We start from the raw sequence: 27573 nt of genomic DNA on the forward strand, positions 1-27573 counted from the left end.
TGTATAAAGCGACATCCTGTCGGCGCTCTCTTCCTCTCTCTCATTATCGTGAATGTCTTCTCATACACACTGCTGTGGCAGTGAAAGCGGGAGACATGGTCACTTGCTATTTGTCGGCGGTTGGGGTCACGGATGACATGCCGTGGCTGTTTCTATCCAATGCCAGAATGTGGATGAGTTGAGTTGTAACAGTTTCTTCGGCAACGTCATGAGATGATGAAGTGCTTCACATCATGTTCTGCAACGACGGTCGAAAAAGGTGTATGGGCTCATGATCTTTACTTGATTGTCTGGGTCTCTGTACTATGCCTATTCTCTTCTCTCGCCTCGCGTCTTTGCTCCTTCGTGAATTTGTCGAAGCAGAATCTTTCCGCCTGCCATTGCCATGCAACACTGTAAAAGTCCGACTATTTTGCTCCCTGTCGCGCCTCGCCGAGAGCAAGCGGTCCTGATTAGAGCAACGTAAGATGGGTATCCACCTCCGAAAATGTGAGTGGCCTCCTTGGGCCATGCCTTCCAGCCATTTTCACCGACAAAGCCGACGCCAAAGACGCCTTGCTTGCCCAGGCAACGAAAAAAAAAAATCCGACCATCGTCTTCTGAACCTCTCCTGTCAGCCCATCAACCACCCCTACGGCCCATCATGCCCATCACGCCGCTCCGACCCTCTCCAGGGCTCATGAATGGACTTGCAAAACTTCTGCCTCCACCTGATCCCGAGCCCATCATACCGGCAAGGCCACCGCTGCCAGAGCCTCCCATTCCGCCGTTTCCAGCCACACCCATTAGGCTCTCCGCTTCAAAGGCTCCGCTGCCACGACCGAATCCGCCAGAGCCGCGCATTAGGCCAGGTGGTCCCCCACTACTGCTCATGAGCTTTGCCTGACGTGCGTTTTCGACCACGGCGCTTTTCTTGCCCAACTGGCTGGCATCTGCGAGCGAGGCGGTAATTCCAGCTAGTAGCGATGTCAGCGCCACATCGGAACGCTGCTCAGCAGCTTCCCGGGCAAAAGTTTCGCGATCGGGTGGCGCAAGGAGCGGAAGGCGAGAGACGAGGGAGTTGATGGAGCGAAGGACTTCATGATTGGGTTGTTCCGAGGGGGAGGTGGTCATGGGAATGGAGGCATCGGTGAGGTAGCTCGGGGGCAGCGATTCGAGATAGGTTTGGAGAAGGGAGACGCGTGTCCGGAGCATGCGAATGGCGTTCGTTTTGGCGGTCAGGCTAGCAAGGACTGTGTCTCGTTAGCGAAGGGTCGGGATATGGATTGAATCTGTGACATACGCTCTTCGTCCTCTGAAGAGAGAGGGACTGAGTCCTCGTTGATGGGGCCATTCACATGTTCAGACTTCTTCTTTCCCTTGCCCTTGCCTGTGTCGCTGGGGCCTGCCGCTGTGGAAGCTTTGGGAATTTCCGTCGCGTTGCCGCCGCCTTTGGCGACAAAGTCAACCGCAATCATCTCGGCCTCGCCAGTCTCGACAGCGTAGGTCAGTTCTCTGAACTTCAACCGCGTTCCTTGGCCTGGTGCTGCGCCGTCAATATCCATTGCCGCACCCCTGTCGTTGCTACCACTGCTGCCTTCCCAAAGACTCTCATACAAGCCCAGCGGCAATCTGCCACCAGTCGCATTGCCTTCCAGCACAGACTCGGGGTGAAAGAGGAGGAGAAGCGATGTTTCATTATGTACGTTCTGGATGTATTCGTGGATGGGCAGGTGGTGCGGCGCAGGTCCATTTGGTGCCCCGAGGGTAAACCAGGCGACAAGGTCCAAGGCAGGGGATTTGTACACCGTCTTGTCTGCGAAGCTTTTTAGTGAAATCGGCGAAGTCTGTTCCTAGCAAAGAAAACTCACATTGCTCCAGTCGTGTGCAGAACCAGTCGTGATCTATCCGGGCCTCGCCATCCTCGCCAGGAATAAGCTTGCACTCAAACGCGACCTCCATTGTGATTTCGCGACCATTTTGCTGGCCTATTATAGCGCCCACCACTGGGCCGCTTTGTTGACGAAGGGTATGGCGCGTGATGTAGTCTGAGACGGTGAGGAGGACCAGAGGGTGCAGTTGGATATGCGGGCTAGTGTCGGAAGCTCTCGTGACTGATATGAGCGGGTTTTCTGCGACTTCGGCCATTTTGGACAGTCTCATCGGGCAGGCTGGGAATATGAGATTGGAGTGCGCCGTGGTGCAGAGGAAGCTGGTCGCGCTGTATTGGGGAGAGGATTGAAGGTGGTGAAGTTGTAGTGGTCAAGCAAAGCACAGTAGAGCCACATGCGGCGGCGAGCACGGACCACCGTTCGCAGCGGAAGCGAGCGTCATCGCCGGATGTTTAGGTTCATGTTGTTGGGCCTTCAATTCCATCCATGTCCCTTGTCAACGACAACACTACAAGACTTTACTGGTCTTTTCCCATGTCTCTCTTATATATTGACCCTACAGACTTCATCTGATCATTTACAATGCCTCCTCGATTCCTGGCTCGGTTTTCAATGAGAACCTTCAAGACGAGGTTTACATCGTCGTCTGCTGCTCTCGCCGCGAGCTCGAAAGCGTCGCGTGCCGCCTGTAATCCTTGAACGCGATGCGTGATCATTGCATCTAAATTCGGTAATAACCCAGAGGAGTTAATCTTCAAGCCAACCGTACATGTGTTGGCACATCGAAAGACACCAAGAATGTCAACCTTTTTCCACTGCGCCGCCGACATTTGCAGCGTTCGAACAGGCGTCCCCATGCCCATCATGATTCATTTTCCTCCAGGTCTGGTTACCTAGAGGTGAAATCGTCAACTATGCACAATCTCAAGGCTTCTCGACTTACACAGAGCCCGGCCTGCATATAAACCTCCTTTCCTGTGCATTCAAACGTTACCTCACCACCTTCGGCATTCAGCTCGTCAGCACAGGCTATCGCCACAACATCATTGGCAAGTTGTCTAGCTGCAGCATGTATCCGATCTTCTTTGACCGTACTGGAGCTGTCGGTGACGATATGGCCGCTTGTCGCAAAACCGTGGTCGAGAGCAAACTTTACTCGGCCAACATTGATGTCTGCAATGACTACAGTCGTGGCACCAGTCAGTTTAGCCATCGCAGCGGTGAGCAGGCCAACCGTCCCAGCACCAAAAATAATGGCCGTGACTCCTTGTTCCGTGGATGGCCACGGCCAACGGCTCCAGAAGAGCCACCGATTCAATGGAAACGTGATCCGGAACTCTAAACAAACATCAGTCTCGAGCTCTTCAACATGGCAAAAAGACGTACCCATGACACTACCTTGCAGGATGATTAATTCTGTCTTGCAAGGTGCCTTGAAAGTACGGGACAGTCTTTGCACTTCTCCTGAAGCGCATCTTTGGACATAGATTGTACCGCCCTCGCTGGCAGCTCCTGCAATAATCACAAGGCACACCAACTCCGATGGCCACACGGTCGCCAAGCCTGAAGCCCTCGCCCTGTTCCCCAATGCCAACAACGAGCCTTACCGATTCGTGACCAATAGAGAGTGGAGCGAGAAATTTGAACATCCCCATTGCGGAACTTGGTAGAGTAGCTCAAGTCTGAGCCGCATAACCCCGTGGCCTTGATCGCAATCTGCAGCTCTCCGGTGAGTGGGGGCGCGATGGTTCTGGTTTCCTGAAATATAGGGTCAGCCACTTCAAGCGGATGGTGGGTACCGAACACTGCAGAAGTTCAAAGACATACGATGCGGAGGTCGCGTGGTCCGCGGGCTGGTCTGCAAATGCCGAAGGTGCCATGACTACCTTTTCAAAGAGCTTTACTCTAGTTCTCCGATTTTGCCAACAGCATTATACTGAACTGCAGTCCTGGGGCTGCCTCGCCGCACCTTCTTGAAGAGAGATTGAGGATCTGTTCCAGACCCTGCTGATTTGCTGCATTCAACGATTCGCGCTCTTGCCCCTGTCCAGTATTTCCTACGGTAGATTCGCGGTAGGATGTACATTCAAATCTTTTCGACCGTTTACCAAAGAGTTCACCAACCCCTAAGAGCATGTCATGTCATATCATAACGATAGAACGCTCACCCTCGATCAGATTATCTCGCAGTCCGTTCGTCTCACTCTCCTTTTAAGCAGACACGTCCTCCAATTGAGCGCGGTCCAAGATGGGAGTACCGTCATATCCTCACTCGATTGGCCTCGATTTCGATCACCTCTCAGGGGCCGAACGACTGGCTTGCATAGCTGCATGCGAAACTTGTGCACGCAATCTGGCACATTAAAACCCCATTTTCTTATCTTGGAAATGGTTTTCTCTATGCAGCAAGAGACACGTCCAAAGCAGCATAATCATAATCTCTGATCTTTGGAATCCTGCTGAAAGGTAAGGCACTCTCGGAACGGAAAGACTTTGCAGTACACAAGGCAAGAAAGAAGGCTACCTTGTCATCGCTTGCTGACCAAGAAGGAAATATCAAACATGGAACTGATTCATTCGTAATAGACATCAACTCCTGATAACGTTGCATGAGGAATTTGAACGCCTCAAAGCGTCCAAAAGGCCGTCAGGATCGCTCAAGAATCGTGCTGCGCGAATGCCTAATTGCAAGCACCCGACGCGATAGAGAGAGATTTGCGAAAAAGATCCCCATCCGAACACAATCACTAGCTACACGAGTAGAATAGGACGCTCCAGCCTTACCATCTGAACATGGTGATATTATCACCGGCATAAAAGCGGCATTGAAGAATTCATCCTGGGGTCCTTGTAGCTCTCTGGAAGACCTGGACTGCCACAAGCCTGCCCAACGCTCATTCTGCTACTAATCAAGACAGTCATCGCAGGCACAAGAGAGGGTCCAGCGTTCGCGGACGCACGTCGACCTATCAGAGGCGAAGATTGGTGCGCTGGCACATGCAAAGCCACGACAGCCATCAATATTTGTTGACTTTTGTCAAAGGTGGTGGAGACACATTGAATGTCAGCCTGTCCATGTCTAGAAACGCCGAATGGAACATCAGATTTCATTACTGTTGGCTTCACTTGCGACAACTTTGACTGGGGAGAATCGCATTTCCTCTTTGATCTTGCGATTCGCTGGCAGCAACACACCTGCGCAGAAGTAGAGCCTCTGCCGCGAACTGTGCAGCAGAATATCATCAATCTACACCCACTTCACCTACATTGCTGCTAGCCCCAAGAAGGAAGCAACTCTGCATCTGCGAGGACAATTCAGCCAGGTAATCTGTGCTCGGACCAGCTGGCACGGCACATCAACTTGCCGGTTTTGGCAATGATGGGAGCCGAGATGTTGTACCTAGTCAAAATTTTGCTTGTGTCTCACGCCGATTTGAGGACCAGGTTTGGCGTGAGATTGAACTCCTCTTTCCAAGCACCACTCCTTGTGCTGTCCCAACATTGCGGCGGCGTGAAGGTGGTAAAGAGGTGTATGGCTGGTGAATTAGTTTGGTAAAGTGCAAAAATCGAGACTTGATTTCGAGGGAGACGTTTTTGAACTCAAAGATCACAGGAATAGTAGAGTAAGGCGCAAATGCACACGAAGCCGAGACTTCAGGGGCTGAAAGTAAGACACATTTTTGAATCTGCTCAGAACTTGTTTATTTGTTTCTTCGTGAGTCAATGCTCATCATGCTGAAATGCAACGAGGCGTATCCTGCTATAAATGCTGCGATCGTCCATTTTCATGCAGCCAGCCATGCATGAAATTGATCTCAACCAGCCACATGCCCGAAACATCAAAGAAGAGAGCTTAGAGGGAGGCCTTGCCACCAAAAACGACCTTCTCACTCCACTCCTTCACAATAGCATTAATCTCTTCGGGCTTCTCCCACTGGCCAAAGTGGTCCGCGTCCACACTCGCGCGGCTCAGGTTGGGGATAAACTTCTCCATGCCGTGCGACAGTTCGGGCTTGAGGATGGCGTCCTTTGCCGTCGCGATGAAGAGGACGGGCACGTCGATGTTGGGCCCATTCTGGAGCTCGAGCTCGTCCTCAAAGTTGGCGCGCCGCGTGCGGTACCAGTTAAGCGGGCCATGCAGGCCGTTGCGCGAGAACTGCTCGACGTAAAAGTCGAGTTCCTGCGAACAGTCAGATCTCCCATTCCTCCCGAGTCAAAAGGCAAACTCACCTTCTCCGTCATCAACGGGCCCTTCTCCAGCTTCGGCAGGCTCTCCAAAACGACGCCCTTGAGCGGGTGGAACCCGTACTCGCCATTAGGCCCGCGGCCGCCGCTGACAAAGTTGAAAAAGCTGCGCAGCTGCTCCTTGGTCGTCAGCACCTCGGCGTCGCCGGCCGCCAGCTGCAGCTGGTACCGGAATTGCGGCAGCGGGCCCGCCACGGCGTCCTCGAGCGAGAGGTACGTCTTGCTGGGCGGCGCGTACGGCGTGCTGATGGCGAAGACATGCGAGATGAGCGACGGGTACCACAGTGCGACGCGGTAGACGACGGCACCGCCCCAGTCGTGGCCGCCCAGGACGATCTGAGGCGCGTTGAGTTGGCGGGCCAGCTCGGCGATGTCGTCCGAGGCGCGCTTGAAGCCGTAGAGCTTGATGGACTCGGGGGGAACTCTTGGGGCGTCCTGTAGGGGAGTTAAAAATTGAGGAAATGAGGATTAGAAGCGGTCGAAGGCTGATATATTTGGAGCCGGTATTTTGCAGCCTGCTCTGGAAGACTTACAGTACCGCCATATCCCATCATGTCCAAGGCTACGACGCGGTAGCCCATCTCGATGAGAGCGGGAATCTGGTACCGCCAGCCGAACGAGAGATCCGGCCATCCATGGACCTGATAGTCAAGTCGATTGTGCGTAAGTAGAGGCACCTCGGATTGTTGCAGTCGGATACTGCTGCCTTACGAGAACAATGGTAGCCTTGAACTGTCCACTCTTGGGCACTCCGAGAATGTAATCTTGAACCGTTAGCTCTTCGATTCTCCATGGCAAGATTCTTTTGCAGACATACGGTAAGTACGACCATTGAGGACGGTCGTCTTGTGCTCGATACGTGGGTCAGAGACAGGGTCGATCGGCGCAACTGACACCATGGTGACGATCAATGTTCGAAGCCGCCAACGAGACAAAATTCACAAAGCACCTCCTATGTCTCACGTCACGGGCGGTGACAATCGTCGCTAATATACTAATAATCCGTCTGGTCTGTGCCGTCGTTTAACGGGCGAAAACTTACGGAGCAGCAGGTGCCCTATCAGTTAGGCCGAGGTTCCCTGAACGGGTCTTCGCCGGTCGTTCAGAGCTGCCGAGTCATCACCTCCCCGTCATGCCACCACCGTTCGCCACGCGGATGCCGGATGCTGCAGTTGCTCGCTGAGTAATGCATGGATGCTTTTGACACTGTAAGCGGCCATCTTTCTCGTATGGACTTGTTCATCAGCGGACTAGACCGTCATCCGACCCCTCATGCCAAGCCGCGGCGGACGAGATGACACATGAAGACAGTGATGCAATGGTCTGGGATGATCTGCTCAGGAAATCGAGTATCTGGGCTACTGGCTTGCATGTGCTACTCTGATGGAAAGCCGACGATGGTTCTCTGCCGAAGTGCTCCATCAGTAACCCTTGATTAGTAATCTTTTGTTTTGGTCCGTTCGAGTCTGAAAATCGAATGCTAATATACAGCGTCGCCCTTTCTGAGCCGACCAAATCCTGAATCGACTGGACAAATCGCCATGGTATCATGCTGTGCCCAAACAAATCCTCAAAAGACGGGGACGTTAGTGATAGATGAGGCCAAAGGGACCAGCTTGTTCCCAGGCCCCAAGACAGGCGTTAGTAGATTACAGTGTCTTCCTCCGCTTCCAGCACTTCTTCGCCATTGTCGTGCGCGTGCTCATCATTCTTGTCGTCGTTTCTCTTTCTCATGTTATCGTCGTCGTCCTGCTGAGCTTGCGGCTGCGTCTCCGAGATTTCCTGCTTGATTCTAGTAGTCTCACTTGCTTCTTGTTCCAAAGACGTAAGTCGTTCGTCATTACCAGTCTCTGACTTCACCGTGACCGCCGGCTCGTCAATCTCGTCCTTGATCTCCGTGCCGTTTGTTTCTTCTTCCTGCTGCTTCTCAGCCTCTTTCTGTCGGTCAAATTCCTCGAGCTCCCTGTCAACAGTTGCCTCGGCCTCTTCAATTTGTTTTTTGATGGTCTCTTCTTCCTCTTCTTTTAGCTCCCAGGGTTTATAGTACTACAGGCATGTTAGCAAGACGCCCCAGCCTAATGATGGACCATGTGGCGTACAAGCTTAGGCTCAGTCTCTGTTTGGAGAAAGTGGGACACGGCAAGCATGTTGGAATGCCGGATGCGCATCTGTTTGAGCACTTAGTGACTGCCGTGCCATTCAATCCTGGGTTCCACCATACCGACTGTTCGTCAAATTTTTTTTGCTCTCTGCGTCTCACCACCAGCAAATCTTCCAGCTTTTGCTTCTTCTGTTGATCGAACTCTTCAGCTTGTAGCTTCAGCTTCTCCTGCTGCTTCTTTTCAATATCCGCTCGCCGCCTTGACGCCGCCGACGAGGAGCTTTGGGAAAGTGTGCCTAGTAGCGCTCCGAATAACCGTTGTCCGCGCTTGCGTTCCTCGACATTGCCGTTCCTGCGGCGGTCGACACGACGATCGGCTGCGCGGTCTGTCGTGTTTTCTGCCAATGGGCCATCCTGGGACTCATTGTTGGTGTTGTCTACGCTGAGACGAGGGCGCTTGCTACCGGTGTCGGACAGTGATGACTGTCTTCGTTTGTGGGAGGTATTGTCGCGAGGTGGAGAGGTTGCAGGCGGGGAATTGTCAGGTACAAAGACGGCCGAGGCGAGGACTCTGAACATGCCGGGTGAGCAGGAATTTGTGGTTTTGATGCGTGGTACTCACGGTTCTTCCTCCGCCATGTCGGGAACTAGCAAGCGACAAGATCAATAGCAATGGCAGAGATGTTAGGCGCAACGGGAGGAACAGAGTGCATCTTACGGCGTCGGCAACGCGACATGATCCAAACAGCGTGTGGCGCCGGGCCGAGGCGGCCTAAGCTTCCGCATCTTATCTTATCTCCCAATCGAATAAGTTCCTTCGAACGGGAGCTCCGTCATGAACCACCGCTTAACAATCCATTGCCTCTCATAACTCCAGTTTCGCCGCCGGAGAGTCGACCTGCGCTACAACTAAATATCCACGTCCAGTCACAGTCACTGCGAAACCTACACGCTCCGTCAACATGTCTCGCCACCACCCGTAAGTTTTCGCGCGCGCCTCGGGATGAAGCTATGCTAACAGCTCCTTAGCGACTTGGTAATGTGCCGCAAGCAACCAGGCATCGCCATCGGACGCCTCTGCGACAAGTGCGACGGCAAGTGCCCGGTCTGCGACAGCTACGTTCGTCCCACTACTCTGGTGCGCATTTGCGACGAGTGCTCCTTTGGAAATTACCAAAACAAATGTGTTGTTTGCGGCGGCGAGGTGAGTAGCTGGGAAAACAACGTGTTCCGTGAGAGGAGACTGACACAAGAGATCTACAGGGTATTTCGGACGCCTTCTACTGCTTCGAATGCACGCGCCTGGAGAAAGACCGCGACGGCTGTCCCAAGATCATCAACCTGGGAAGTTCGAGAACAGATTTGTTCTACCAGAAAAAGAATTTCAGAAATCATTGATCGCGAGAGCGAAAGACTGGCGCTTTGGAGTTGGTGGCTGGAAAAGGGTTTCATCGAGTTGTCCATTGCTCGATTACTTGGGACGATACGCGCGGTTTTGATGGTAGGCCTTTTTAGGAAAGCAAGGCTCAAACAATCATTGACTTCTTTACAACAGTTGCCCGTCCCTGCGCGTGTGTCCAGTCCCCGCGGGTTCTTACTAGGTGTTTTTTGACGATATCTCCTTGGGACTCGGCAACTTCTGCCCTCGAGCCGGGACCGGAGCTAACACTTGTGCAGGTCGCATCGTGATGTTACGCGGTCCATCGTGCTGACAGAACCAGAATCTGCTGTCCTTCGTAGCCTTCTCCAGGCTTCGATTGCCGGAACACGCCATGCCCAATCTCGGAAATCCGCACTCGTGAAGCCAGACATCTGCTTGACCGATACTGAGTTTCTTACACCTTTACTTGTAATATGTGAACCACCGGAACAAACGTAGACAACCGCAATATGAGGTCTGGGGATGGTCAATTATGAAATAGTAACATACGGTGCCTTTGATAATAGGCAAATCATTGGTAAGGCAGCAGCGATACAATTTGGGTAGACTCGTCCTAGATTTACATCGCTTCGCGAAGACCACCGAAAAACAAAAATGAAGTGTATGTCGTCGACGGATCAAGTGAGCTTCATGTCGTGATTCAAGCGACCGGCAAGTGATGACGTAAGCCTGGTCGTCTCGACCGCCAACTTCACCGCTCGGGGCAGATGAGCCTCTCGCGACGGCCGCAACGACCAAACTCCAGCATCCAGCACGCGACAATCCAACCAATTTCCGCCCAAACGCCCTCGAGTCGCTCCCCACCCGACCCAAATCAATCTCTCACTCAACATGCGGTTGTCCGCCGAGCTCATCGGCAATGCCTTATCCTACATCAACCCGCTCGGTGAGCGCGAATTGTTGCTGAGAGGTGCGTACACTGAGAAGAACAGATGCTACACTTGAGTCGCAAAGAGCTGTGTTGATACTATCATTTCTGCCTTGAATAGGCCATCAGATCACCGTCATTGAAAACATGGGAACCATTTCGAAAGTAAGTGATGCGCCGCTTTCCTCTGCGCCGGCCCCGAGTGCATTTAGTTTGAGGAATCTCGAAGCTGACAAGTCACAAATTTTAGGATGTCGAATGCATCGACTTTGTGGATAACCGCATCACCGTCCTCGGCAACTTTCCCAAGCTTCCTCGCGTGTGTACGCTCCTCATAGGCAAAAACCGCCTTCAGCAGATCCAACCGACCATCGCCGAACAGCTGCCAAGCTTGATGAACTTGATGGCCACTGATAATAAGGTTAAGGAGCTGGCCGACCTTGACCCGTTGGGCAAGCTGCAGAAGCTGACGTCGGCTCACTTGATGGGAAATCCGGTCACAAGTAACGAGGTAGGCGGCTACGAAGCATTCTCTCGCTGGGTGTCAGCTAAATCTCGTTCAGCACTACCGCCTCTGGATGATTTGGCGCTGCAAGAACCTTCACTACCTCGATTGCCAGCGCGTGACGCAGTCTGAGCGCCAAGAAGCCGTGGAGACGTTTGGCACGGAAGAGGAGCCTACCGAGCTGGCAATGAAGGTGCGCCTCTATTCTCTCCCTTCCGACCCTTTTCGCGCTGACCCAGCTTCCGTCCAGATCATGTCCAAGCGCTCCACGACCATCGACACGAGCAACGGCACCGACAAGTCCAGCAACGTCGGCCTCACCAAGCTGACGGGCGAAGAGCGCGAAAAGATCAAGGAGCTGCTCAAGAACGCAAAGACTCTGGACGAGGTTGCCCGTCTGCAGCAGATGATTGAGTCGGGTAAGATCTCCCTTTAGCTTCGACTCGAGTCAATCCCAGGATCAGAAAGTACAATGTATAAAAAAGACGTTTTTCGCGTTCGTTGGGACCACAGAGAGAACAACGATAGGAACGAGCCGGCCAAAGCTGGAATCGCGACCAGTTGGGAGCCAGCACTTCCGTTGGCAAGATTTGGGGAGTAAAGCCAGAACTTGGTCCTATGTTTTCCCCCTTTCCGCAATGCATTGGCTGGCCAGGCGTTTACGGCGTTTTGTCGAGGTGTCCGACACAAAAAGGAGAGAGCTGCTGTCGAGCCAGAGGGTCCGTTTTCCCCATTCACCAGCAATTGGTATTCTCTATTCCGCCATGGGTTTTGTCAGTCAACATGTAATTAGACAAGACATATCAGTCGCGATCGTTTTGAAAGTCATGATAAGAGCAAAATGGCCCCACCTTTTTCCACATGCTTCGTGAAACTGCAGGACTCTGTCTCTCACCACTTTGTTTGCTAAATGACAAGTAAAGAATTTGACGTTGATCGCGTCTATCCACTTTCCCTGTCTGTCTGTCCCTTTTCTTGTCGTTCGTCCCCTACATATACACACATCCAACATATCTATTGCCCGCATACCTTCTCTCATCACCAAATCCCACACGCGCCTCAAAATCTGTCTGTCGGTCCGTCCCCTCGCGCCACATCGCTTCGCGTGCGGCCGGTCTGGTCTCATCGATCAGCGTCACTCGATCTCTGTCTTTCCATCCGTCCGTCTGTCTATCCGTCCGTCTGTCTATCCGTCCGTCTGGCACGCGCAGCGATTGCGCATTCGACTGAGAAAAAACACCTCGCCCCACCCCTCACTGCCTCTCCCACCCACCCGCCTCCTTGCCTCCAAATGCCGATGGGTAGGTAGGTAGTCGTCGAGTATTGACATGATCGTCCGTCCGGGTTTTACTTCACCGAGACGAAGGAGGCAGGCAGACAGGCAGGCAGGTGGAGAGAAGGAGAAGGAGGAGGAGAAGCGCTAGAATTGATTGGTTTAGACGCGCGGCACGAAAACAGGACAGGACAGGACAGGACAGGACAGGCCAGGCCAGGCAGGTAGGTAGGTACCCAGCTAGCCAAGAAGAAGGGATAATCTCAAAGCAGCAGCATTCATCCATCTGTCCTATCCGTCTACCATCTCTCCGCGTCCTCAAAGTCCTTTCCTTGTCCTTTTCTCAATCCCAACGCACGCAAACGAGCTGACCCCCTAAAAAACGGCATCTTTTGTCGATAATGTCGATGATTTCCACCAGTCGTTTCTCGTCACAATGGAAGCGCTAATCGCAATTCAGCCATCAGCTCTCTGTCTCTGTCATGTTTGTTATCTGCTCTTTCACCCGTCTGCTCTGCCTGGCCCATATATCCGCAAAGAGCAGTAGCCTATTGTACATTTTTCATTCGCCGTCCCGTATTTTGCTCTGCTTCAAAATGAAGAGAAAAGAGAGGGCAAGCATGCCCGTCAATCGTCGTCCATGTAAAAGTCCACATCAACCGCCCGCCTGTTTTGTACTCGGTTCAGTCGTAAACGTTGTGCCGCCGCATTGGCAAAGGATTCAAGTCCGACTCGCGGCTTGGTCAAAAAGAGAGCAATGAAACGTCTCCAAACCGTATCGCTGCTCACCCAAGCAACTCAACATCCAAGCCAATGGCGCGCATAAACAGGTTGACGTGGCCCAACCGGGCCGCCGAAAGCTCCTGCGGCAGCGCCTTGCAGACATTAACAGTCTCCATGACGCGGTCCTTAACGCCGAGCACCAGGCGTTGCTGCTGCTCTGCGCTGGCGCCCACTCCCATGGCTGCAAGGAATTGCCACACGTACACGTCCTCGTCGTCCTTAACGCTACCAGGGAAGATGTACGGCAAGATCGGCTCAATCGTGTCAAAGAGGCGATTGTAGAGTTTTTCGATCTGCTGCAGATCTTGTGTGGTGTTTGCTGAAGGGGGAGTCGATTGCTTAACCAGCTCGGCGCGCGACACGAACATGGTCAGAATGGAAAGACCAATCTTGGTCCGAACCAGAATGGGAATATTGGTGCGCTCGAGAACGAGACCGAGTAGACCAATAACAATGTTGAGAGGAGCTTCGTTGACGTATGCAAATAGAGGCGGCATGACTGCGTGTGCAAAGAGCTCAATCTCCTCCTTGACGGGACGAGGGAGGGGCACTGAGGGGTCCATCGGGATTCCGTGCTGAACGACGTCAAGCGTATCAAGGTGGACGACAATCATGGTGAGAATTGTGACGCGCTGCTGCTCGTCAATGTGGCGGAAGATGCGAGGAATGGCCTTTTTGCCCTTGGGAGTGGACAGAATCGCAATGAAAGGATGAGGCACGTTGGAGTTGGGCATGATGGGTTCCATGACCTTCAAGCTCAGCCACAGCTTCTGGTTCAAGTCTTGAATCCTCTGGCGCCACTCCATGTGCAGCTGAATCTCCTCTGGGTCGCTCTCATCACCCAAAGGTGGGGGCATGTTACGCTCATGGTCTTCCATCTTCATCAAAATGCCGTAGACGGACTCAATGTCTCGCAGCGCAGTCTTCCTGTCGGCCGCAGCATTTGCAACTCTGCTTGGACGACGACCAGGACCATTAGGCCGAGCATCGCTGTTCTCCGGTTTCTTGATGTTGAGAAGAGGCTTTGGGGTCTTGGCATTGCTAAAAGAAATCTTACCAAGGCTGCCTTCGATTACGAGCTGCTTATTCTTCGGCTTGGCCTTGGCAGCCTCGACGGCGCGTTGCACCTGCTGCTCCATGCGTTGAACGTGGTTGTCGCCTCCGCGGTGATGGCGGCGGCCCAAGCCATAGCGGCTACCCGTCTGGAAGAGGTAGGTCTGAGCAAACTGATTTGCAGGCTGGTGAGGGTTTTGTCTGGGAGCACCGCGAATCTGCGAGTATACCTGATAGTAAAAGTCCTCGGCAAGCGCAGCCTCGGGACCTTGATCGTCGATGTTGCCAGTTGCAGCCACGAGCTGCTGGAGCTGTATGCGGGTGATGAAATTCTTGTCTTGAGGCGTCATCAAACCATTGTCCTTGGACAGCATGTGAATCTTGTGTATCCTCTTTGCACGTTTGGCATCCTCCTCGAGAAAAGCAGCACGCTCGGCCTCGGACAGACGCAGCAACTGTTCAGGGTGCGTAATGACAGGCCCTTGGTATGAAGGACCACGGTTGTGCGCTGGTCCAGTGGGAGGCATGCGGTTGAATGGCTGGGCAAGCGGCTGACCGTGGCCAGAGAGACGATTCGGGTTTTGCAAGATCTGACGCGCCTGCTGAGGCACAGGCTGGTGGATTTGGGCATGAGAAGGAGCTTGATGCATCTGCTGTTGCTGCGGAGGAGTGGCTCGAGATGCATGCTCCGGCATTTGGTGCTGCATGGCCTGAGGCTGCGCAATACCCTGGCCTGGAAGCTCGAATGGCATTTGCTGTTGCGGAATCGACGGCGGGCGCTGTTGAACGAATTGCTGGGGCCGTTGGAGGACCTGCGGCGGAACTCCAAATCCGGGGTGCTGCGGGTATCCAGGCGGGAACTGCTGGGGAGGAACGGCGGGCATTTGGATGGGAGGCTGCGGGGGAGTGGGCTGCTGAACCGCAGGTGCTGGGCTCGCATGCTGGGCCTTTGGCTTGTTCTGGGCGAGCATGGCCGCCTCGACTTCCTCCAGACTCATGAACTTTCTTTGAGGTGCAGCAACGGGGGCGGGACTGGGCTGCTTGTGCGGCTCTTGCTGGGGAGTGGACCTCTTCGGAATTGAGCCCCAAATGTCTGCGCTGGCCTCCAAGTTTCCCATGTAGCCAGGCTGCTGATAATTCTCATAGCCAGTCTTGGCGGGCTTCTTCTCCTCTTTCCGGGGGGGCTGGCGGACCGTGTAGAGCATTTGCTCCTCTTGCATGGTGTCGGCAACCATGGCCGTCTGGCCAGAGAAGTCGAAATCCTTGCCAACATTGTTTTGTTCACCGCCAAACGTCTCGTCGTTGAAGGCATCGTCAGTCTCGTCAAGGCGGTCGCCGAGGCCGTCGTAGGTATCTTCAAAATCGATTCTGCGCAGAGAGGGTGGTTAGGTTGGGCAGCAAACAGGTGATGGCAATGAGTGAGACTTACGCATCGTCGGCATTGGCGGATGCACCTCTGGACAGGCCAGCCCATGGGTCGGGTGTCTGGCCGAAACCTGGGGCAGAGGCGTGATGGGCAGGACGGTCCCTTGGCAGAGTGGTGTCGAAGCCGAAGAAGGACATGATGGCGGGGCAAGTGATGATGTGGGATGATGGGCAGGTTCGAGCGTCGCGTCTTTCTACATGTACGTAGTCGCTGATGGGTGAGGTCGGTGGCGCGCAGGGTGCGGCCGGGCGACCGTAAGCACCGAGAGCGAGCGAACAGTAAGACGGGGCTGAGGTGATTGAGAAAACAATGAGCGATGACGGATGGTATAGAAGGTAGGTAGGTATGTAAGCGGGGCGGGTGGTGAGGGAGACTGGAGACTGGAGACTGGAGAGAGTGAGCGTTGCAGTAGACTGGAGGGAGCTAGTGGCCAAGCACAGGCCCTTCCCTTCCCTTGCCCTTCCCTTGCCCTTGCCCTTGCCCTTGCTGTCGTCGCCCTTCATTGTGGATTGTGGAAGCCGCAGCAGTTCTAGTGGCCGCGAGGAACTGGAATCCAATCCAATCCAATCCAATCCAACCAGACTGCGTGCGCCCTTGGTTCGCCCCAGCCCAGTCAGTCACTTTTCTCTCGCTCTCGCCCTCACCCTCTCTCTCTCTCTCTCTCTCTCTCTCTCTCTCTTTCTTCCTCCTGCGCGGACCATCCCATCTCGTATTGCACCGCTCTGTTGTTCGGCAAACCATCGCCGTCCCTCCGCCGCCGAAACAACTTCCAACCCCCCCCCCCCCCCCCCCCCCCTAAACAAGCCACCCACTCCACTCTTGCTCTCCATCCGCTCTTTTCTCCTGGCGACCCCGTCGCGGGACCCGCGTTGACCCTCTCACTCTCTACCGGAAAACCAGACGCCATGGCTGGCACTCAGCGCTACTTGCGCTACATCATATTCGCCTTCATTGTATGCATTCCCCGATGCCCGTACTCGCGCCTGCGCTGACTCCCCAAACACAGTGCCTTCTACTTGTCTTCTTCTTCTCCTCCTCGCCCGTCCCCAGCTCCCGCCTGCAGACCGCCAGCGAAATCATCAAAGAACAGGGTTCCAAATGGAAGGGTAGCTCTGCGCCGACGAGCTCCGACTCCGGCGTCAAGGACGTCTCGAGCCAGCCAAAGGTCTCGAGCGACAAGGATACGACTCCCAATACCTCTGGCCACCGCCTGGGCGAGACGGCTCCGGGCGAGCGCATGAACGCCACCTTTGTCACATTGGCGCGCAACTCGGATGTCTGGGAGATTGCTCGCTCCATCCGCCAGGTCGAGGACCGCTTCAATCGCAAGTTCAACTACGATTGGGTCTTCCTCAACGACAATGACTTTGACGACACTTTCATCAAAGTCACCACTTCGTTGGTTTCGGGAAAGACCAAGTACGGCAAAATCTCTCCTGACCATTGGTCGTTCCCCTCTTGGATCGATACGAACAAGGCCGCCAAGGTCCGCGACGAAATGAAGCAGAAGCAAATCATCTACGGCGACTCCATTAGCTACCGTCACATGTGTCGCTACGAGTCTGGATTCTTCTTCCGCCACCCGTTGATGCTTGAGTACGAGTGGTACTGGCGCGTCGAGCCCAGCATCGAGCTCTTCTGCGACATTGAGTACGACACGTTCAAGTTCATGGCCGAGCACAAGAAGAAGTACAGCTTTGTTCTCAGCTTGTACGAATACGTCGAGACCATTCCCACTCTGTGGGACAGCGTCAAGACTTTTATGCAAAAGTATCCTCAGCACGTTGCCAAAGAAAACTCCATGTCTTTCCTCAGTGACGACGATGGCAAGACCTACAACCACTGCCACTTTGTATGTTTTCCATGATCGTTGCAAGCAACGCCCAAAATCCAAAAAGGTTGCTAACGTGACTCGTAGTGGTCAAACTTCGAAATCGGCAACCTCAACTGGCTTCGTAGCCAGGCTTACCTTGACTTCTTCGACCACCTCGACAAGGATGGTGGTTTCTTCTACGAGCGCTGGGGTGACGCTCCTGTTCACTCAATCGCCGCCGGTCTCATGCTCCAGAAGAACGAGATTCACTTCTTCGACGACATTGCATACTACCACGTGCCCTTTACTCACTGTCCCACGAGCGAAAAGGTGCGCACTGATAACAAGTGCCACTGCAATCCCAAGGACAACTTTGACTGGAACGGATATTCCTGTAAGAATCCCTCGATCGTCGCTCGCAAGGGCTGATGAGCTAATCCCGCTCGTGAAACAGGCACGGCACGCTTCTTCGAGACCAACAACATGCAGAAGCCAGAGGGGTATGAGAAGCAGCAATAGACATCACAATTTCCTCCACACAGATGAAGAGAAATCCATCTCTCTCAAAACCTATCCAATCACCATTTACGAAGAACCGGCCTGGCGAATAACTGATTCATGTCTTTCTGGTCCCCAAAGAGCTCCTTGGCCCGCAATCCTGCTCGTCAACACTGGCATCCGCATCGTGGCTGTCATCGTCTTCCTCGTCCTGTGCTTCTTCGCATGGCGCAGTCGGAATTATTACGAAGGAGCTACCCTCGACAGTAGCGGATTGTACTATATCAGGTGAGCAACGTGACTTCCGTCTTGGCGGCAGTCGCAACCACCCATTGGCTACGGCTCTTCTCTGTCCGTATTGTTTTGTGACGACCTCTCAACAATCAAAATTTCTTCCATCCTGCTCGGCGCTTGACCTTCACAAAAACGAGAATTCGACGTGGGTGGAAAGCTTTTCGTCAAATGACCAACAAAAATCACAAAATTGGGGTAGTTCGAGCTATACTCCTTCTCACGCTCGGGAGCAACGTCTGCCTGTTTGCCGACTACCCGGCCTCAGGCGCGAAAAGGAGTTCTTGATTTTCTTTAAGCTGCATCATCGTTTTTCTCTCGAAACCCGGTTCGCATGGTCCATGGTGTTGCCGTCAATGTCGTTGTTGTATTGCTGTCTGTATTTTTTTGGTTGTCCGGTTCTAGGCGAATGATGACACACACTGCTGGAGGAACGAACGGGTGGCTGGCGCACATGCTTGTATGCAAGGGAAAGAAGATCAAGGGATGAATGGATGGACGGATGGGCATGGATGGATGGTAAGGGGAGTATGATTTGCGTGTGCGTGGGGGCGCGGGAATAGCCAAGTTGTGGAATTTCTGCTGGCTGCCGCTGGCTTTGTTCTTTTGCTGGTGTCTTATTGGTTGGGTTGTGGTGTAGGTGTAGTTTTACTGTGTTGAATTTCAATGTCATTGATTACATCTATGACTTTTTTTACTGGGCCGTCTCGCTGTGTGCATTGCTGCTAAGCTACATCGTCGTCGTGACAGCGCTTTCAACATCATGGCTTATATCTCTTACTCACGCGGACTAGTAAGCCTTCGCTGCTGGCCGGCACTGTCATCGCACCACGGCCACCTACCCGACATGGATGCACGAAGGAACAGATGACCAGAGGGAAATGGTTTTGGTCCATCACTGGCTTCAAATACGCACAAGGGTGGGTGGGTGGATGAGTAGATTTACTCGTTTTCCATTTATTCTCATCTAGAGAGAGAGAGAGAGAGAGAGAGAGAGAGATGGGGAGCAGGCAGAATCCCACCTACAGCTTAGACACAGCCTTCGCTGTACCCATCACGCCTCCCGGCCCTTTTGTCAATCAGTCGTGGAGCAAAGAGTAAATGAGCAACTGAGGAAAGGGGGAGAAAAAAAAAAAAGGGGGGGGGGGGGGGGGGGGGGGGGGGGGGGGGGGGGGGGGGGGGGGGGGGGGGGGGGTGTAGAGAAAACGTGAGGTAAAAAAATAAAAAAAAATTCAGAAAGGAAAACAACCAGGTGCGCCTATCCATGACCTTTTTGCAGAGATGGAGACGTTTGTTTGAGTCTGCACATCATCGCCTTCTCTGCCTTGCCATGCTCTGTCCTGCCCCGCTCTTCCTGACGAATGGGCCTGCTCGTGGTTTTTGAATCATGATCCGAGGCTTTGAAGTAGTAGAAGGAAAATCGAGAAGGAAAGCTCTGGAAATGCAATGGTCCAGCGTCTTGTTCTAGCTGGGTGATTGGCCTGCTTGTGATTTGCGGATCAAGATTCGAGGCCTTGGGAAAGGGGAGAAGGAAGAGGTGAAGAAGGGGAATCCCGAGCTCGTCGTTCATTCCCATGTCCGTCAGGATAGTAGTAGTGTTGCGGTGTCTCAGATGAGGCTATCGTCTGGCTGCGCCGCCGTCGCCTCTGCAGTCGCTGCTGGCGAAGCATCTCCCTCCGTCATCTCCTGGTCCGGCTGTGCTGTGGCCGCAGCTCTACCACTGCCATCTGGTGCATTGACGACCTCATCCTTTCCCTCCGCCGACACCTCAACACGACACTGACAGCCGTACCGCTGCCTGAACTCGTGCGGCGTCAAGCCGCTCAGCAACTCCAACGCAGCCTGGCTAGCCTTGACCTTTGCATTCTTGGCAGAACTCGCAATGCCATCCGCAATAACCTTGCCGTGCACCATGAGGCCCGCGATGCACTTGACCGGAGCGCCGGGGACGACGCTGGGAATCTCGTCGGCATGGAGACGGTGGTCAGCGCAGCCGAGCTCCTCGGTCAGGCGGGCATTCAGCCGCGTTGTGGGATGGTTTTTGGCAAAGAGGTCGTAGATGGCCATGTCCTCGAAGAACCAGCGCACGTGGGTGTCGAAGAAGCGCACCACCTGGCCGTAGTCGTAGCCCGAGTCGACAAACATGGCGCCGATGTAAGCCTCGACAATGTCCGGCAGGCACTTGGGCGACTCCTTGACGGCCACCCAGTAGTCGCGCGCTCCCTGTGACTGGGCTTCGGCTTCGGTGATTTCAATGGCGTAGTCGCGGATTTGGTGCTCTATTTGCGAGTGGTTGTTCATGAGGTGCCTGTGGAAGCCGATTTTGACGCACAGCGCACCCAGGAACTTGTTTCCTACCATTGCCATTTTATGCTCGGTCAGCCACTGCGGATCCTTGTCCGGGAAGCGGTAGAAGAGGTAGTTGACGCATGCCATGTCGAGCAGCGAGTCACCAAGGAACTCGAGGCGTTGGTACGACGGCACTTTGGCCCAGGACATAGGATACGATGGATGGCAAAAGGCCGAGCGAAGCAGTTTCGTGTTATGAAACTGGTAGGGATGTTCAAGAGCCACTTTGCGGGCCAATTCGAGCTCAGAAGCAGGAACTGCGCCATCAAGATAGGCAGGACGTTGGTAGACGTCCATGTAGCCAGACCAGGTCTCCATGGTGTGCAGCGGCTTGCAAACGAGCTTCGTGACTGCTTTGACGGCATCATTCCAAAGAGAAGGCTCCCACACATCCAGCTGATTGTGGGTAACATAAGCAGCGCCGATGAGCGCTTCGCAGACGTCGGCCACTGACTTATCGCCCAAGGCATGTCTCATTTGGATTTCTCCAGCTGCTTTGTGGCCTTTGCCTTCGAGCAGCTTGAGGCCGTCTGGATACCAGGTACGGCGATTAAATGCCATACTGCGGACGTACTTAGGTAATTCGATCTTCTTGGCCGTGGTGAAGAGCGTCTGGTTGCAGACCATGTCCATTCTGTTGCAATGACAGAAAAATTCGTTGTCATCTGGGCACTGCCCGAATAGAGCAATAGAAGCAGCCATCTTCAAGAAACAGTCGCCCATGAACTCGAGACGCTCGTAGTTGTTTCCCATGCCACGTCGAAAATTGAGTACTTCGCCATTGTGGTCCTCCGTATTGTCCGAATCTTTGGTGATCGCCTCCAGAGCCAGTGCCGGATGAACGTTGATTCCCAACATTTGACAAGCCTCCAGCGCAATCAGGTACTCATCGAGACGATGGATGATGGCCGGAAATACGTACGCCGTCGTCACCGCCTCGGGAGTGAGGGCAGAGATTCTGAGAGGTTCAGGACAGAGGTAGACCTTGGTGCGCAGGTCCAACTCTTTGGTCCCCGCTTCAGCCAACATGTTTCGTCTGTGCAAGACTTGCCGGGCCTCAATCACTGGCTGTCCACGGTCCCAAATGGAGTCTTGCTTTTGTCTGGACATCTTGTACAGGCTGATCGAGTAGTTGAGGATATCGGTTCTCTGCTCAGGTTTCTTTGCCCTGATTGCGTCCTCGGGAACAGGGTCAGTGGGTTTAAGGTCCGGGTTGATCTTCTCAGAATAGAAACGCCTGCCTCCGTCAAACTGGTCGACGAGGTATTTGTTCAGCAAAAGGTCATCCGGGCGTTCTCCGCGCTTGAACCTGTAGCCTTTGTGCTCGTTTGTTTCGTAAACAGCTTTTAGAGCTGACCAGTCAAGCAACTCGTCCAGATTCTCAAAGTACCCTTGATTAAAATAGTCATTTGTCACCGGGGCTAGCCAGTACGACAGATTTGCGATTTCCTCTTCAAAGCGCTTGTTGTAAATGTCGTAGAAGATGCGAAAAGTGTAGCTCGCAAGCTTCACTAGCTGCTCATGACTGCATTTGAATTTAACGCTTCGCGGCTGCAACTCAACTCGGCTCTTTTTGCCAGAGTTGAGGAAGAGGGGAAAGCTGGGAATTTGGGGCAGAGGCTTCCTGGTGAGAATGGCAAGTGGTTGATGAGGGCGATCCAGGCCTTCCGGGAGTTCAATAATTGTTGCATACAGCTCCTCGGGCTCTGTTCCGCGAAGTTCGGCCCAAAAAGCAGGTTTCGTCATCATCTCATACGAATTCGTCTTCTTACAGTTGAGCGCAAGCTTAGCATTTCGCAGAGCAGGAAGCTGCTTGGTGTAAATCGGAAGAAGATGCTCGTCGAGAAATTCCTGCTGCCGGAGCTGGAGACAGGCTTCGAAAGCAGCAGACCGCTTGGCAATCGCCTTCTTGCTTGCTGGTCGTCCTATGACAGAGGTAATTGGCGACTGGCTTGGAAGGATTACCTCACATATGAATTTGCCGCCCTGTGAAGACATGACGTAAAGCGGATCAGATGGGACGTCACTCTGTCGTGGAAGGACGCTACAGAAATGAGCGAGAACGACCAAACTCTCGTTATAAGTCAATTTTGCCTTGCTCTTTGGGTCTGTGTAAGTGCGGAACCCCTTTCCAGTGAGCAATATGTCCTGAAGGTCGGCGTCGTTCCCGTGTAGAATCCGGTCCTCGGGCATCGACTCGCAGAACTGACGCATCATTCGCTCAGCCTTTCTGGCGAGGAGCACAGTCTGTTCATGCTTCTGGTTCTTGTCTTCAATCATGTGGACGTATTTGGAATTTTTGTGTCGTGCGCGTCCTCTCGACTGGACATATTGGATCATGGTGAAGTAAAGGTCAAATCGAACCGCAAGGTTGCAGTCTGGGATGTCGAGACCCTCCTCAGCCACCGATGTCGCAAAGAGACAATTCACCTTGCCCTTCCGAAAGTCAATCATAGTCATGACCTGCTTGCGGAATGAAATGTTCAAATCGGCCGTCCTGGATGTGTTGCCAGTTATAATTCCAGAACGCAAGTAGGGTCCGCCAATGCGACTGAAGAGTTCGTGGAGGAGGCGAGCAGTCTGTCGACGTTGCACAAAAACGATCGCCCTTGATTCTGTAGGCCGCTCGAACTGGCGCATCAGCCAACTGTAAAGCGAGATGACCTTAGAGCTGAGATGGCTCAATTCAGCTATCGGCCGCTCAAATTTGTGGTGATGGACAATCTCAGCAGCTTCCCTCAATCTCGCGATTTCTGCGTCGAGCCCAGTGACCGTCTTCCTCTTCTTATCTTTGTGAAACGCCTGCTCGCGTTTGCTTTCTAGCTTTCGAGCCTCTTCGTCTGCAAGAGCAAAAGACCAATAGAGGTCTGCACACCAAGCTCCAAGTTCAGAGCTGGCTCTGCTGGCAGATTCAAGAAGTGGGCGAAAGCCCTCAATGTCGCCCAGCTTCTCCCTGAGCTTTTCGTGCAAAGGTGTTTCAAATGGCTTGCGCAGAGGTGCATATCTCACAACGAACTCTTCGGGTCTACTGACTGTCTTGCGAAGGAGGTCGAGGTTAGCGGTCGTAGCAATCTTGGCATGCAACAACTGCTCAAGTTCCCTGCAAATAGTCAGCTTCTGTTCAGGAGCATGGAATGTGTGAAACCAACATGGCAGCCTGTCCAACATCTTCGACCTTGGCGTCAACAGGGGAAGCCGTCATGCCGAATATCTTTGGGCGACGAGACTTTTCTTCCATGGAAATGTAGTGGTCCTTGATGATCCTATGGATGGGATGTTAGCTTTCATCGACTTGCGATTGTGACCTGACTCACTTGGCATAGTCATGGCCCTTTTTGGCGTGATGAGCCTCGTCGAAAATCAACAGGTTGATTTGATCAATCTTGATGAAAGAGTGCATCAGGCACTGGTTGAGGACAGCAGCCGTGCAGACAATGACCATGTTTTCTGCAAAGTGCTTCTCCCATGTCTGCTTAGACCACAACTCACAATGCATCGCCCCACAGAAGCGATCCACCTTGTAGTCCAGATTGGTCTCGAGGACGGCAAATTGCTGAAATACCAGCGTGACCGAGTCAACCTTGGGACGGGTTAGCAGCGAACCCAACTCTGGGTGGGAGACTTGCCAAAAAGAAGGAAATTCTTGGAGGCTTTCCAGCCGCACGATCTTCAACTTCTTTCTCCAGCACGTGCTTCAAGAGAAGGACAGCTATCAAGGTCTTGCCTGAGCCGGTGTCGAGGACAGCAATGACATTGTCTTCCTTGGCCCTCTCAAATAACTCCATCTGGTACTCTCTGGGACTTGAAATGACACTGGTTTCTTGTTTGGCAAGCATGTTGCGAACAGAGAGAGCCTCATCATTGGTCGATTGCAAAGCTTCCTTGACCTCGTTCTGAGTGACTAGTTCTGCCTTTCGTGTGACCCACGAGCTGAAAGCAGCATTCTGGGCCTTGCGCTTTTCCACCGAGTCTTTTGCTTGTGTGGATATGGGAAGGTCATCCTCGCTGTCTGAGTCAAAGTCGTTTGCTTCATTCTGGGCGGCAGTGGCATTTGCATCGTTCATGATTGAGGTGGGATCAGCAGGGTTGGGAGTTTCGGCATTGTCGACATTGACCGAGCTTCCATTGGAGCCAACGGCTTCTTCTGTCGGATCCTCATGACGCGCTTGCTCCATGTTCAATTCAAGATGGCTTCTCAGATCATAGGCTCTGTCGTGCAGAGGGCAACGTAGCCTGCCTGGAAGCTAATGGTCTCTCTGTCGCCTCACAGCCCGGCGAATTGCTGATCAAGCCAGGAGCGTAGAATTGGTGTTTCAAGCTGTGAAGGAGAGAGAAGAGGCAAGCTGCAGGAGGGTAAGTAGAGACTGTACTCATGCTTGCCTTTTGTTTGCAGTCATTGACGCACGGGCCAGTCTGTAACACTACCAGGTGCCAGAGGCACAGCTGGAGGGCTTGTGATTGATTCAGCGCAATCCATGTGCCATTTTGCTGCCGAAAGCCTTCATACACGCGTCGCTTGAGGTGTTGACCTCACCCTTGATGAATACTTTGTCCCAGTGGCGCGTTGACGTGCCGTGGCTAGCCTCGTGGTCCGTGCGCAACCACCTCAACGCCTTCCCATCACCACGACACGTGACAGGTAGTTTCTACATGAGATGTTCTCTTCCTTTCTCTGCCCTTTGCCCCCGTCACCACCAATTGCAACCATCAGATATCATTCAAAATCATGACTACAACCACAGATCAAGAGCCAAAAAGCCTGCGCGCTTTGTTCGAAGATGCAGAGACTAAGCGCAAGGCCCTCGAGTCGTCCCACGAATACAGCGGCGATGAGTACCAGGACAACCTCTCTTCAGCCATCGCCACGTACAACAAGTGCTCCAAAGTCGCCGACCAAGTGTCGCTCTTCAGTCCTAATGAGTCCCTGGAAGATGTGTCCTCGGGAGACTTGCAGTAGGTCCCCTCTTGCCAACCTCGTCAAGCCGCTTGACGTCATGTTCTGACAACCTATACAGGTACTTTCTCATCGACTTTTACATCGCCGAGCTTGTGCAAAAGATAAGAGGAACCAACCCACAATTTCGCAAGTCGAATCTGCAAAAAGCCCGTCACTACTATGGCAAATTCCTCAAGCTCCTCGACTCCTACGACTTGCTGTCAAAGCCGGATGCCAAGCTTTTTGAAAGGTACACCGAGGCGCCGGATTCTTTCTCGACAGCATCAACGACTGATGCTGCCGCGCGACGCGAAACCAAGATAGCGCGGTTTCGCGCGGAGAAGGAGATGAAGACCAAACTCGAGGTATGTACATCTGAACCTGGACGGAGTCTTGGTGCTCTTTCATCTTTTCTTGTAGCACGTGTGGTAACTTATGGCAAATAGCACCTACGGGAAAATCCAAGTGCGCTTCAAAGTGATGAAGCTGCGCTGCGGAATTTGCATCTCACCAACATCGCTTTCAACGTTCACACAGCCTTCTCAGCCCTCGAGTCAATCGCGCAGGAAATGCAAATCCTCGCGATGGCACCTCCTGAACAGCCATCCGGCGCCTCAATCGACGCCATCGCAGCAGAGCAAGACGCCCGACAGCGGCTGCGCGGGAGCGCCAATTACTCAGAACGGCTGGACCCACCTCTCTCGTCGCTGACAGCCAGGAATGGCCCGCTGCTGAGCTCCGACGGGAAGCCCATGAGACCTTTCACTCTGCTGGACAACCGGCAGCAGGTGCAGGCGGGCGTCTTCCGGCCCGACCACAGCCTGCCCACCATGACGATTGACGAGTATCTCGACGAGGAGCGCCGGCGCGGTGGCATCATCGAGGGCGGCGGCGAGCAATCGGGCATTCGTCCCGAGCCGGATGAGGATGATCTCGACAAGGCGGATGAGGAGACGATGAAGGCGCGGGCTTGGGATGAGTTTACTGAGGATAATCCTAAGGGTGCCGGGAACACGATGAATAGAGGTTGATGGCTCTGTTGTGGGTCTGGAGCAATTGTTATGAATGCGAGAACAAATCTACACATAACTCTTGTGCTCTGGAGCATATGCTCTTGTGGCCGTGGGAACGATTCAAAACTCGTTGGCAGCATTCGAAAGGCACTCACGCTGAAGACAAACAGCAAAGCATACCCGTCATTCACCTGTAATGGATTAAAAAAAAAAATTGAAAAAAGACTCGTCTCACAGATCCCCCTCAATACCGAGGGAAAGACGCGCAAGTGGCAGCTCCATCCACCCACACATAAGGTAGACCTATCTATCAAACACAGCAAGCACCGTCCCTCTCCCTTCCTTACTCCCGTCAAACGCAGCACCCAGCCAGCCGAACCGAAAGACCATCTCAGAAGTTCTTGGACCAACTACCACTGCCCAGGTACATGAATCAAACAGGCGGACAAACACCCCAATGCGCAATCGCAACCCCAACACGGTCGAGACTTGACCTGCCGCATCGACGCCAAGGCCCGCGCGCGCGCGCGTCCGTCCGTCCGTCCGTCAATTTGTTCGCCGAGCTTCTGGCTGGCCCCCAGATACTAAATAAGTAGATACAGTGGGGTATAGTGACCGCTGGAAAATTCCGATACTGAACAAGACGAGACGATTGAATGATTGACTGAGTGATTGACGGACGGACGGACGGAGATGCCTCCTGCGCTCTGGTCCGCGTGGTGGTTTGTCGGTTTGTCGGGTCGTTTGTACTGTACAGTACAGTACAGTGCCCGTGCATGGGCAGGGTTGGGCCCTCGTCCCCACGCTAACATCTAGGCGTGATCGAGGTTGTCAGGTACCCTGTGCTTAAGTGTCTGCCTTGTGTAGAGGGCGGACGGATGGGGGGCGGGCGTGCCGCTACCGCTACCGCTACCGCTGCCGTTGGTGCTGGCTGGCTGGGTGTCTTGGGCAGCGGTCCGCTCCATCACTCCCGCTCATACTACATACGCGCGCAGTGTTTTCTTTTTCTCCTTTTCTTCTGCCGTGGGGGAGGGTGTGCTTTGGCTGTCAGTTGTCACTGTCGGGGGACCGACCGACCCACTCACCACGTTGATCGACGAATGAGGG

At 53.5% G+C, this 27573-nt stretch overlaps 11 protein-coding genes across 11 annotated transcripts; 4 read left to right on the forward strand and 7 right to left on the reverse strand.

Annotated features, from left to right (window-relative positions):
- Positions 1-621: 621 nt before the first annotated feature.
- IWZ02DRAFT_431049 (uncharacterized protein) lies at positions 622-2127 on the reverse strand (the record flags this gene model as incomplete). The annotated part of the gene is made up of 3 exons (XM_066766126.1): positions 622-1232; positions 1283-1795; positions 1851-2127. The coding sequence occupies 3 exons, from the start codon at positions 2125-2127 to the stop codon at positions 622-624; spliced, it is 1401 nt and encodes a 466-aa protein (XP_066625546.1).
- An 860-nt stretch (positions 2128-2987) lies between these two features.
- IWZ02DRAFT_445210 (chaperonin 10-like protein) lies at positions 2988-3767 on the reverse strand. Its single transcript, XM_066767151.1, has one exon. The coding sequence runs from the start codon at positions 3524-3526 to the stop codon at positions 3266-3268; it is 261 nt and encodes an 86-aa protein (XP_066625547.1). The 5' UTR covers positions 3527-3767; the 3' UTR covers positions 2988-3265.
- A 1957-nt stretch (positions 3768-5724) lies between these two features.
- On the reverse strand, positions 5725-7015 carry IWZ02DRAFT_488483 (epoxide hydrolase-like protein; the record flags this gene model as incomplete). Its single annotated transcript, XM_066769468.1, has 5 exons — positions 5725-6051; positions 6102-6551; positions 6650-6757; positions 6828-6880; positions 6934-7015. 5 exons carry the CDS (start codon positions 7013-7015, stop codon positions 5725-5727), a joined length of 1020 nt encoding a protein of 339 aa, XP_066625548.1.
- A 256-nt stretch (positions 7016-7271) lies between these two features.
- On the reverse strand, positions 7272-8796 carry IWZ02DRAFT_515003 (putative nuclear protein SDK3; the record flags this gene model as incomplete). The annotated part of the gene is made up of 3 exons (XM_066770630.1): positions 7272-8162; positions 8216-8284; positions 8338-8796. The coding sequence occupies 3 exons, from the start codon at positions 8794-8796 to the stop codon at positions 7758-7760; spliced, it is 933 nt and encodes a 310-aa protein (XP_066625549.1). The 3' UTR covers positions 7272-7757.
- Positions 8797-8971: 175 nt separating this feature from the next.
- IWZ02DRAFT_190936 (PHF5-like protein) lies at positions 8972-9905 on the forward strand. Its single transcript, XM_066762433.1, has 3 exons — positions 8972-9196; positions 9247-9421; positions 9481-9905. The coding sequence occupies exons 1-3, from the start codon at positions 9180-9182 to the stop codon at positions 9613-9615; spliced, it is 327 nt and encodes a 108-aa protein (XP_066625550.1). The 5' UTR covers positions 8972-9179; the 3' UTR covers positions 9616-9905.
- Positions 9906-10489: 584 nt separating this feature from the next.
- On the forward strand, positions 10490-11467 carry IWZ02DRAFT_431054 (leucine-rich repeat-domain-containing protein; the record flags this gene model as incomplete). Its single annotated transcript, XM_066766127.1, has 4 exons — positions 10490-10568; positions 10648-10691; positions 10777-11037; positions 11090-11467. The coding sequence occupies 4 exons, from the start codon at positions 10490-10492 to the stop codon at positions 11465-11467; spliced, it is 762 nt and encodes a 253-aa protein (XP_066625551.1).
- An 855-nt stretch (positions 11468-12322) lies between these two features.
- On the reverse strand, positions 12323-12688 carry IWZ02DRAFT_191010 (uncharacterized protein). Its single transcript, XM_066762434.1, has one exon. The coding sequence runs from the start codon at positions 12588-12590 to the stop codon at positions 12384-12386; it is 207 nt and encodes a 68-aa protein (XP_066625552.1). The 5' UTR covers positions 12591-12688; the 3' UTR covers positions 12323-12383.
- Positions 12689-13089: 401 nt separating this feature from the next.
- On the reverse strand, positions 13090-15703 carry IWZ02DRAFT_488487 (topoisomerase II-associated protein PAT1; the record flags this gene model as incomplete). The annotated part of the gene is made up of 2 exons (XM_066769469.1): positions 13090-15508; positions 15570-15703. 2 exons carry the CDS (start codon positions 15701-15703, stop codon positions 13090-13092), a joined length of 2553 nt encoding a protein of 850 aa, XP_066625553.1.
- A 654-nt stretch (positions 15704-16357) lies between these two features.
- On the forward strand, positions 16358-18140 carry IWZ02DRAFT_191012 (nucleotide-diphospho-sugar transferase). The gene is made up of 3 exons (XM_066762435.1): positions 16358-16519; positions 16573-17418; positions 17485-18140. The coding sequence occupies exons 1-3, from the start codon at positions 16472-16474 to the stop codon at positions 17806-17808; spliced, it is 1218 nt and encodes a 405-aa protein (XP_066625554.1). The 5' UTR covers positions 16358-16471; the 3' UTR covers positions 17809-18140.
- Positions 18141-19422: 1282 nt separating this feature from the next.
- Positions 19423-24951, reverse strand: IWZ02DRAFT_515020 (dicer-like protein-like protein 1). The gene is made up of 4 exons (XM_066770631.1): positions 24126-24951; positions 23832-24097; positions 23667-23780; positions 19423-23617 (listed from the first exon to the last, which is right to left on the reverse strand). Exons 1-4 carry the CDS (start codon positions 24690-24692, stop codon positions 19777-19779), a joined length of 4788 nt encoding a protein of 1595 aa, XP_066625555.1. The 5' UTR covers positions 24693-24951; the 3' UTR covers positions 19423-19776.
- On the forward strand, positions 24950-26692 carry IWZ02DRAFT_191041 (type 2A phosphatase-associated protein 42). Its single transcript, XM_066762436.1, has 3 exons — positions 24950-25470; positions 25533-25818; positions 25900-26692. Exons 1-3 carry the CDS (start codon positions 25244-25246, stop codon positions 26482-26484), a joined length of 1098 nt encoding a protein of 365 aa, XP_066625556.1. The 5' UTR covers positions 24950-25243; the 3' UTR covers positions 26485-26692.
- Positions 26693-27573: the final 881 nt, after the last annotated feature.

This window comes from Phyllosticta citriasiana (genome assembly GCF_038021145.1).
Source record: "Phyllosticta citriasiana strain CBS 120426 chromosome Unknown IWZ02scaffold_3, whole genome shotgun sequence".
Taxonomy (NCBI): Eukaryota; Fungi; Ascomycota; class Dothideomycetes; order Botryosphaeriales; family Phyllostictaceae; genus Phyllosticta; species Phyllosticta citriasiana.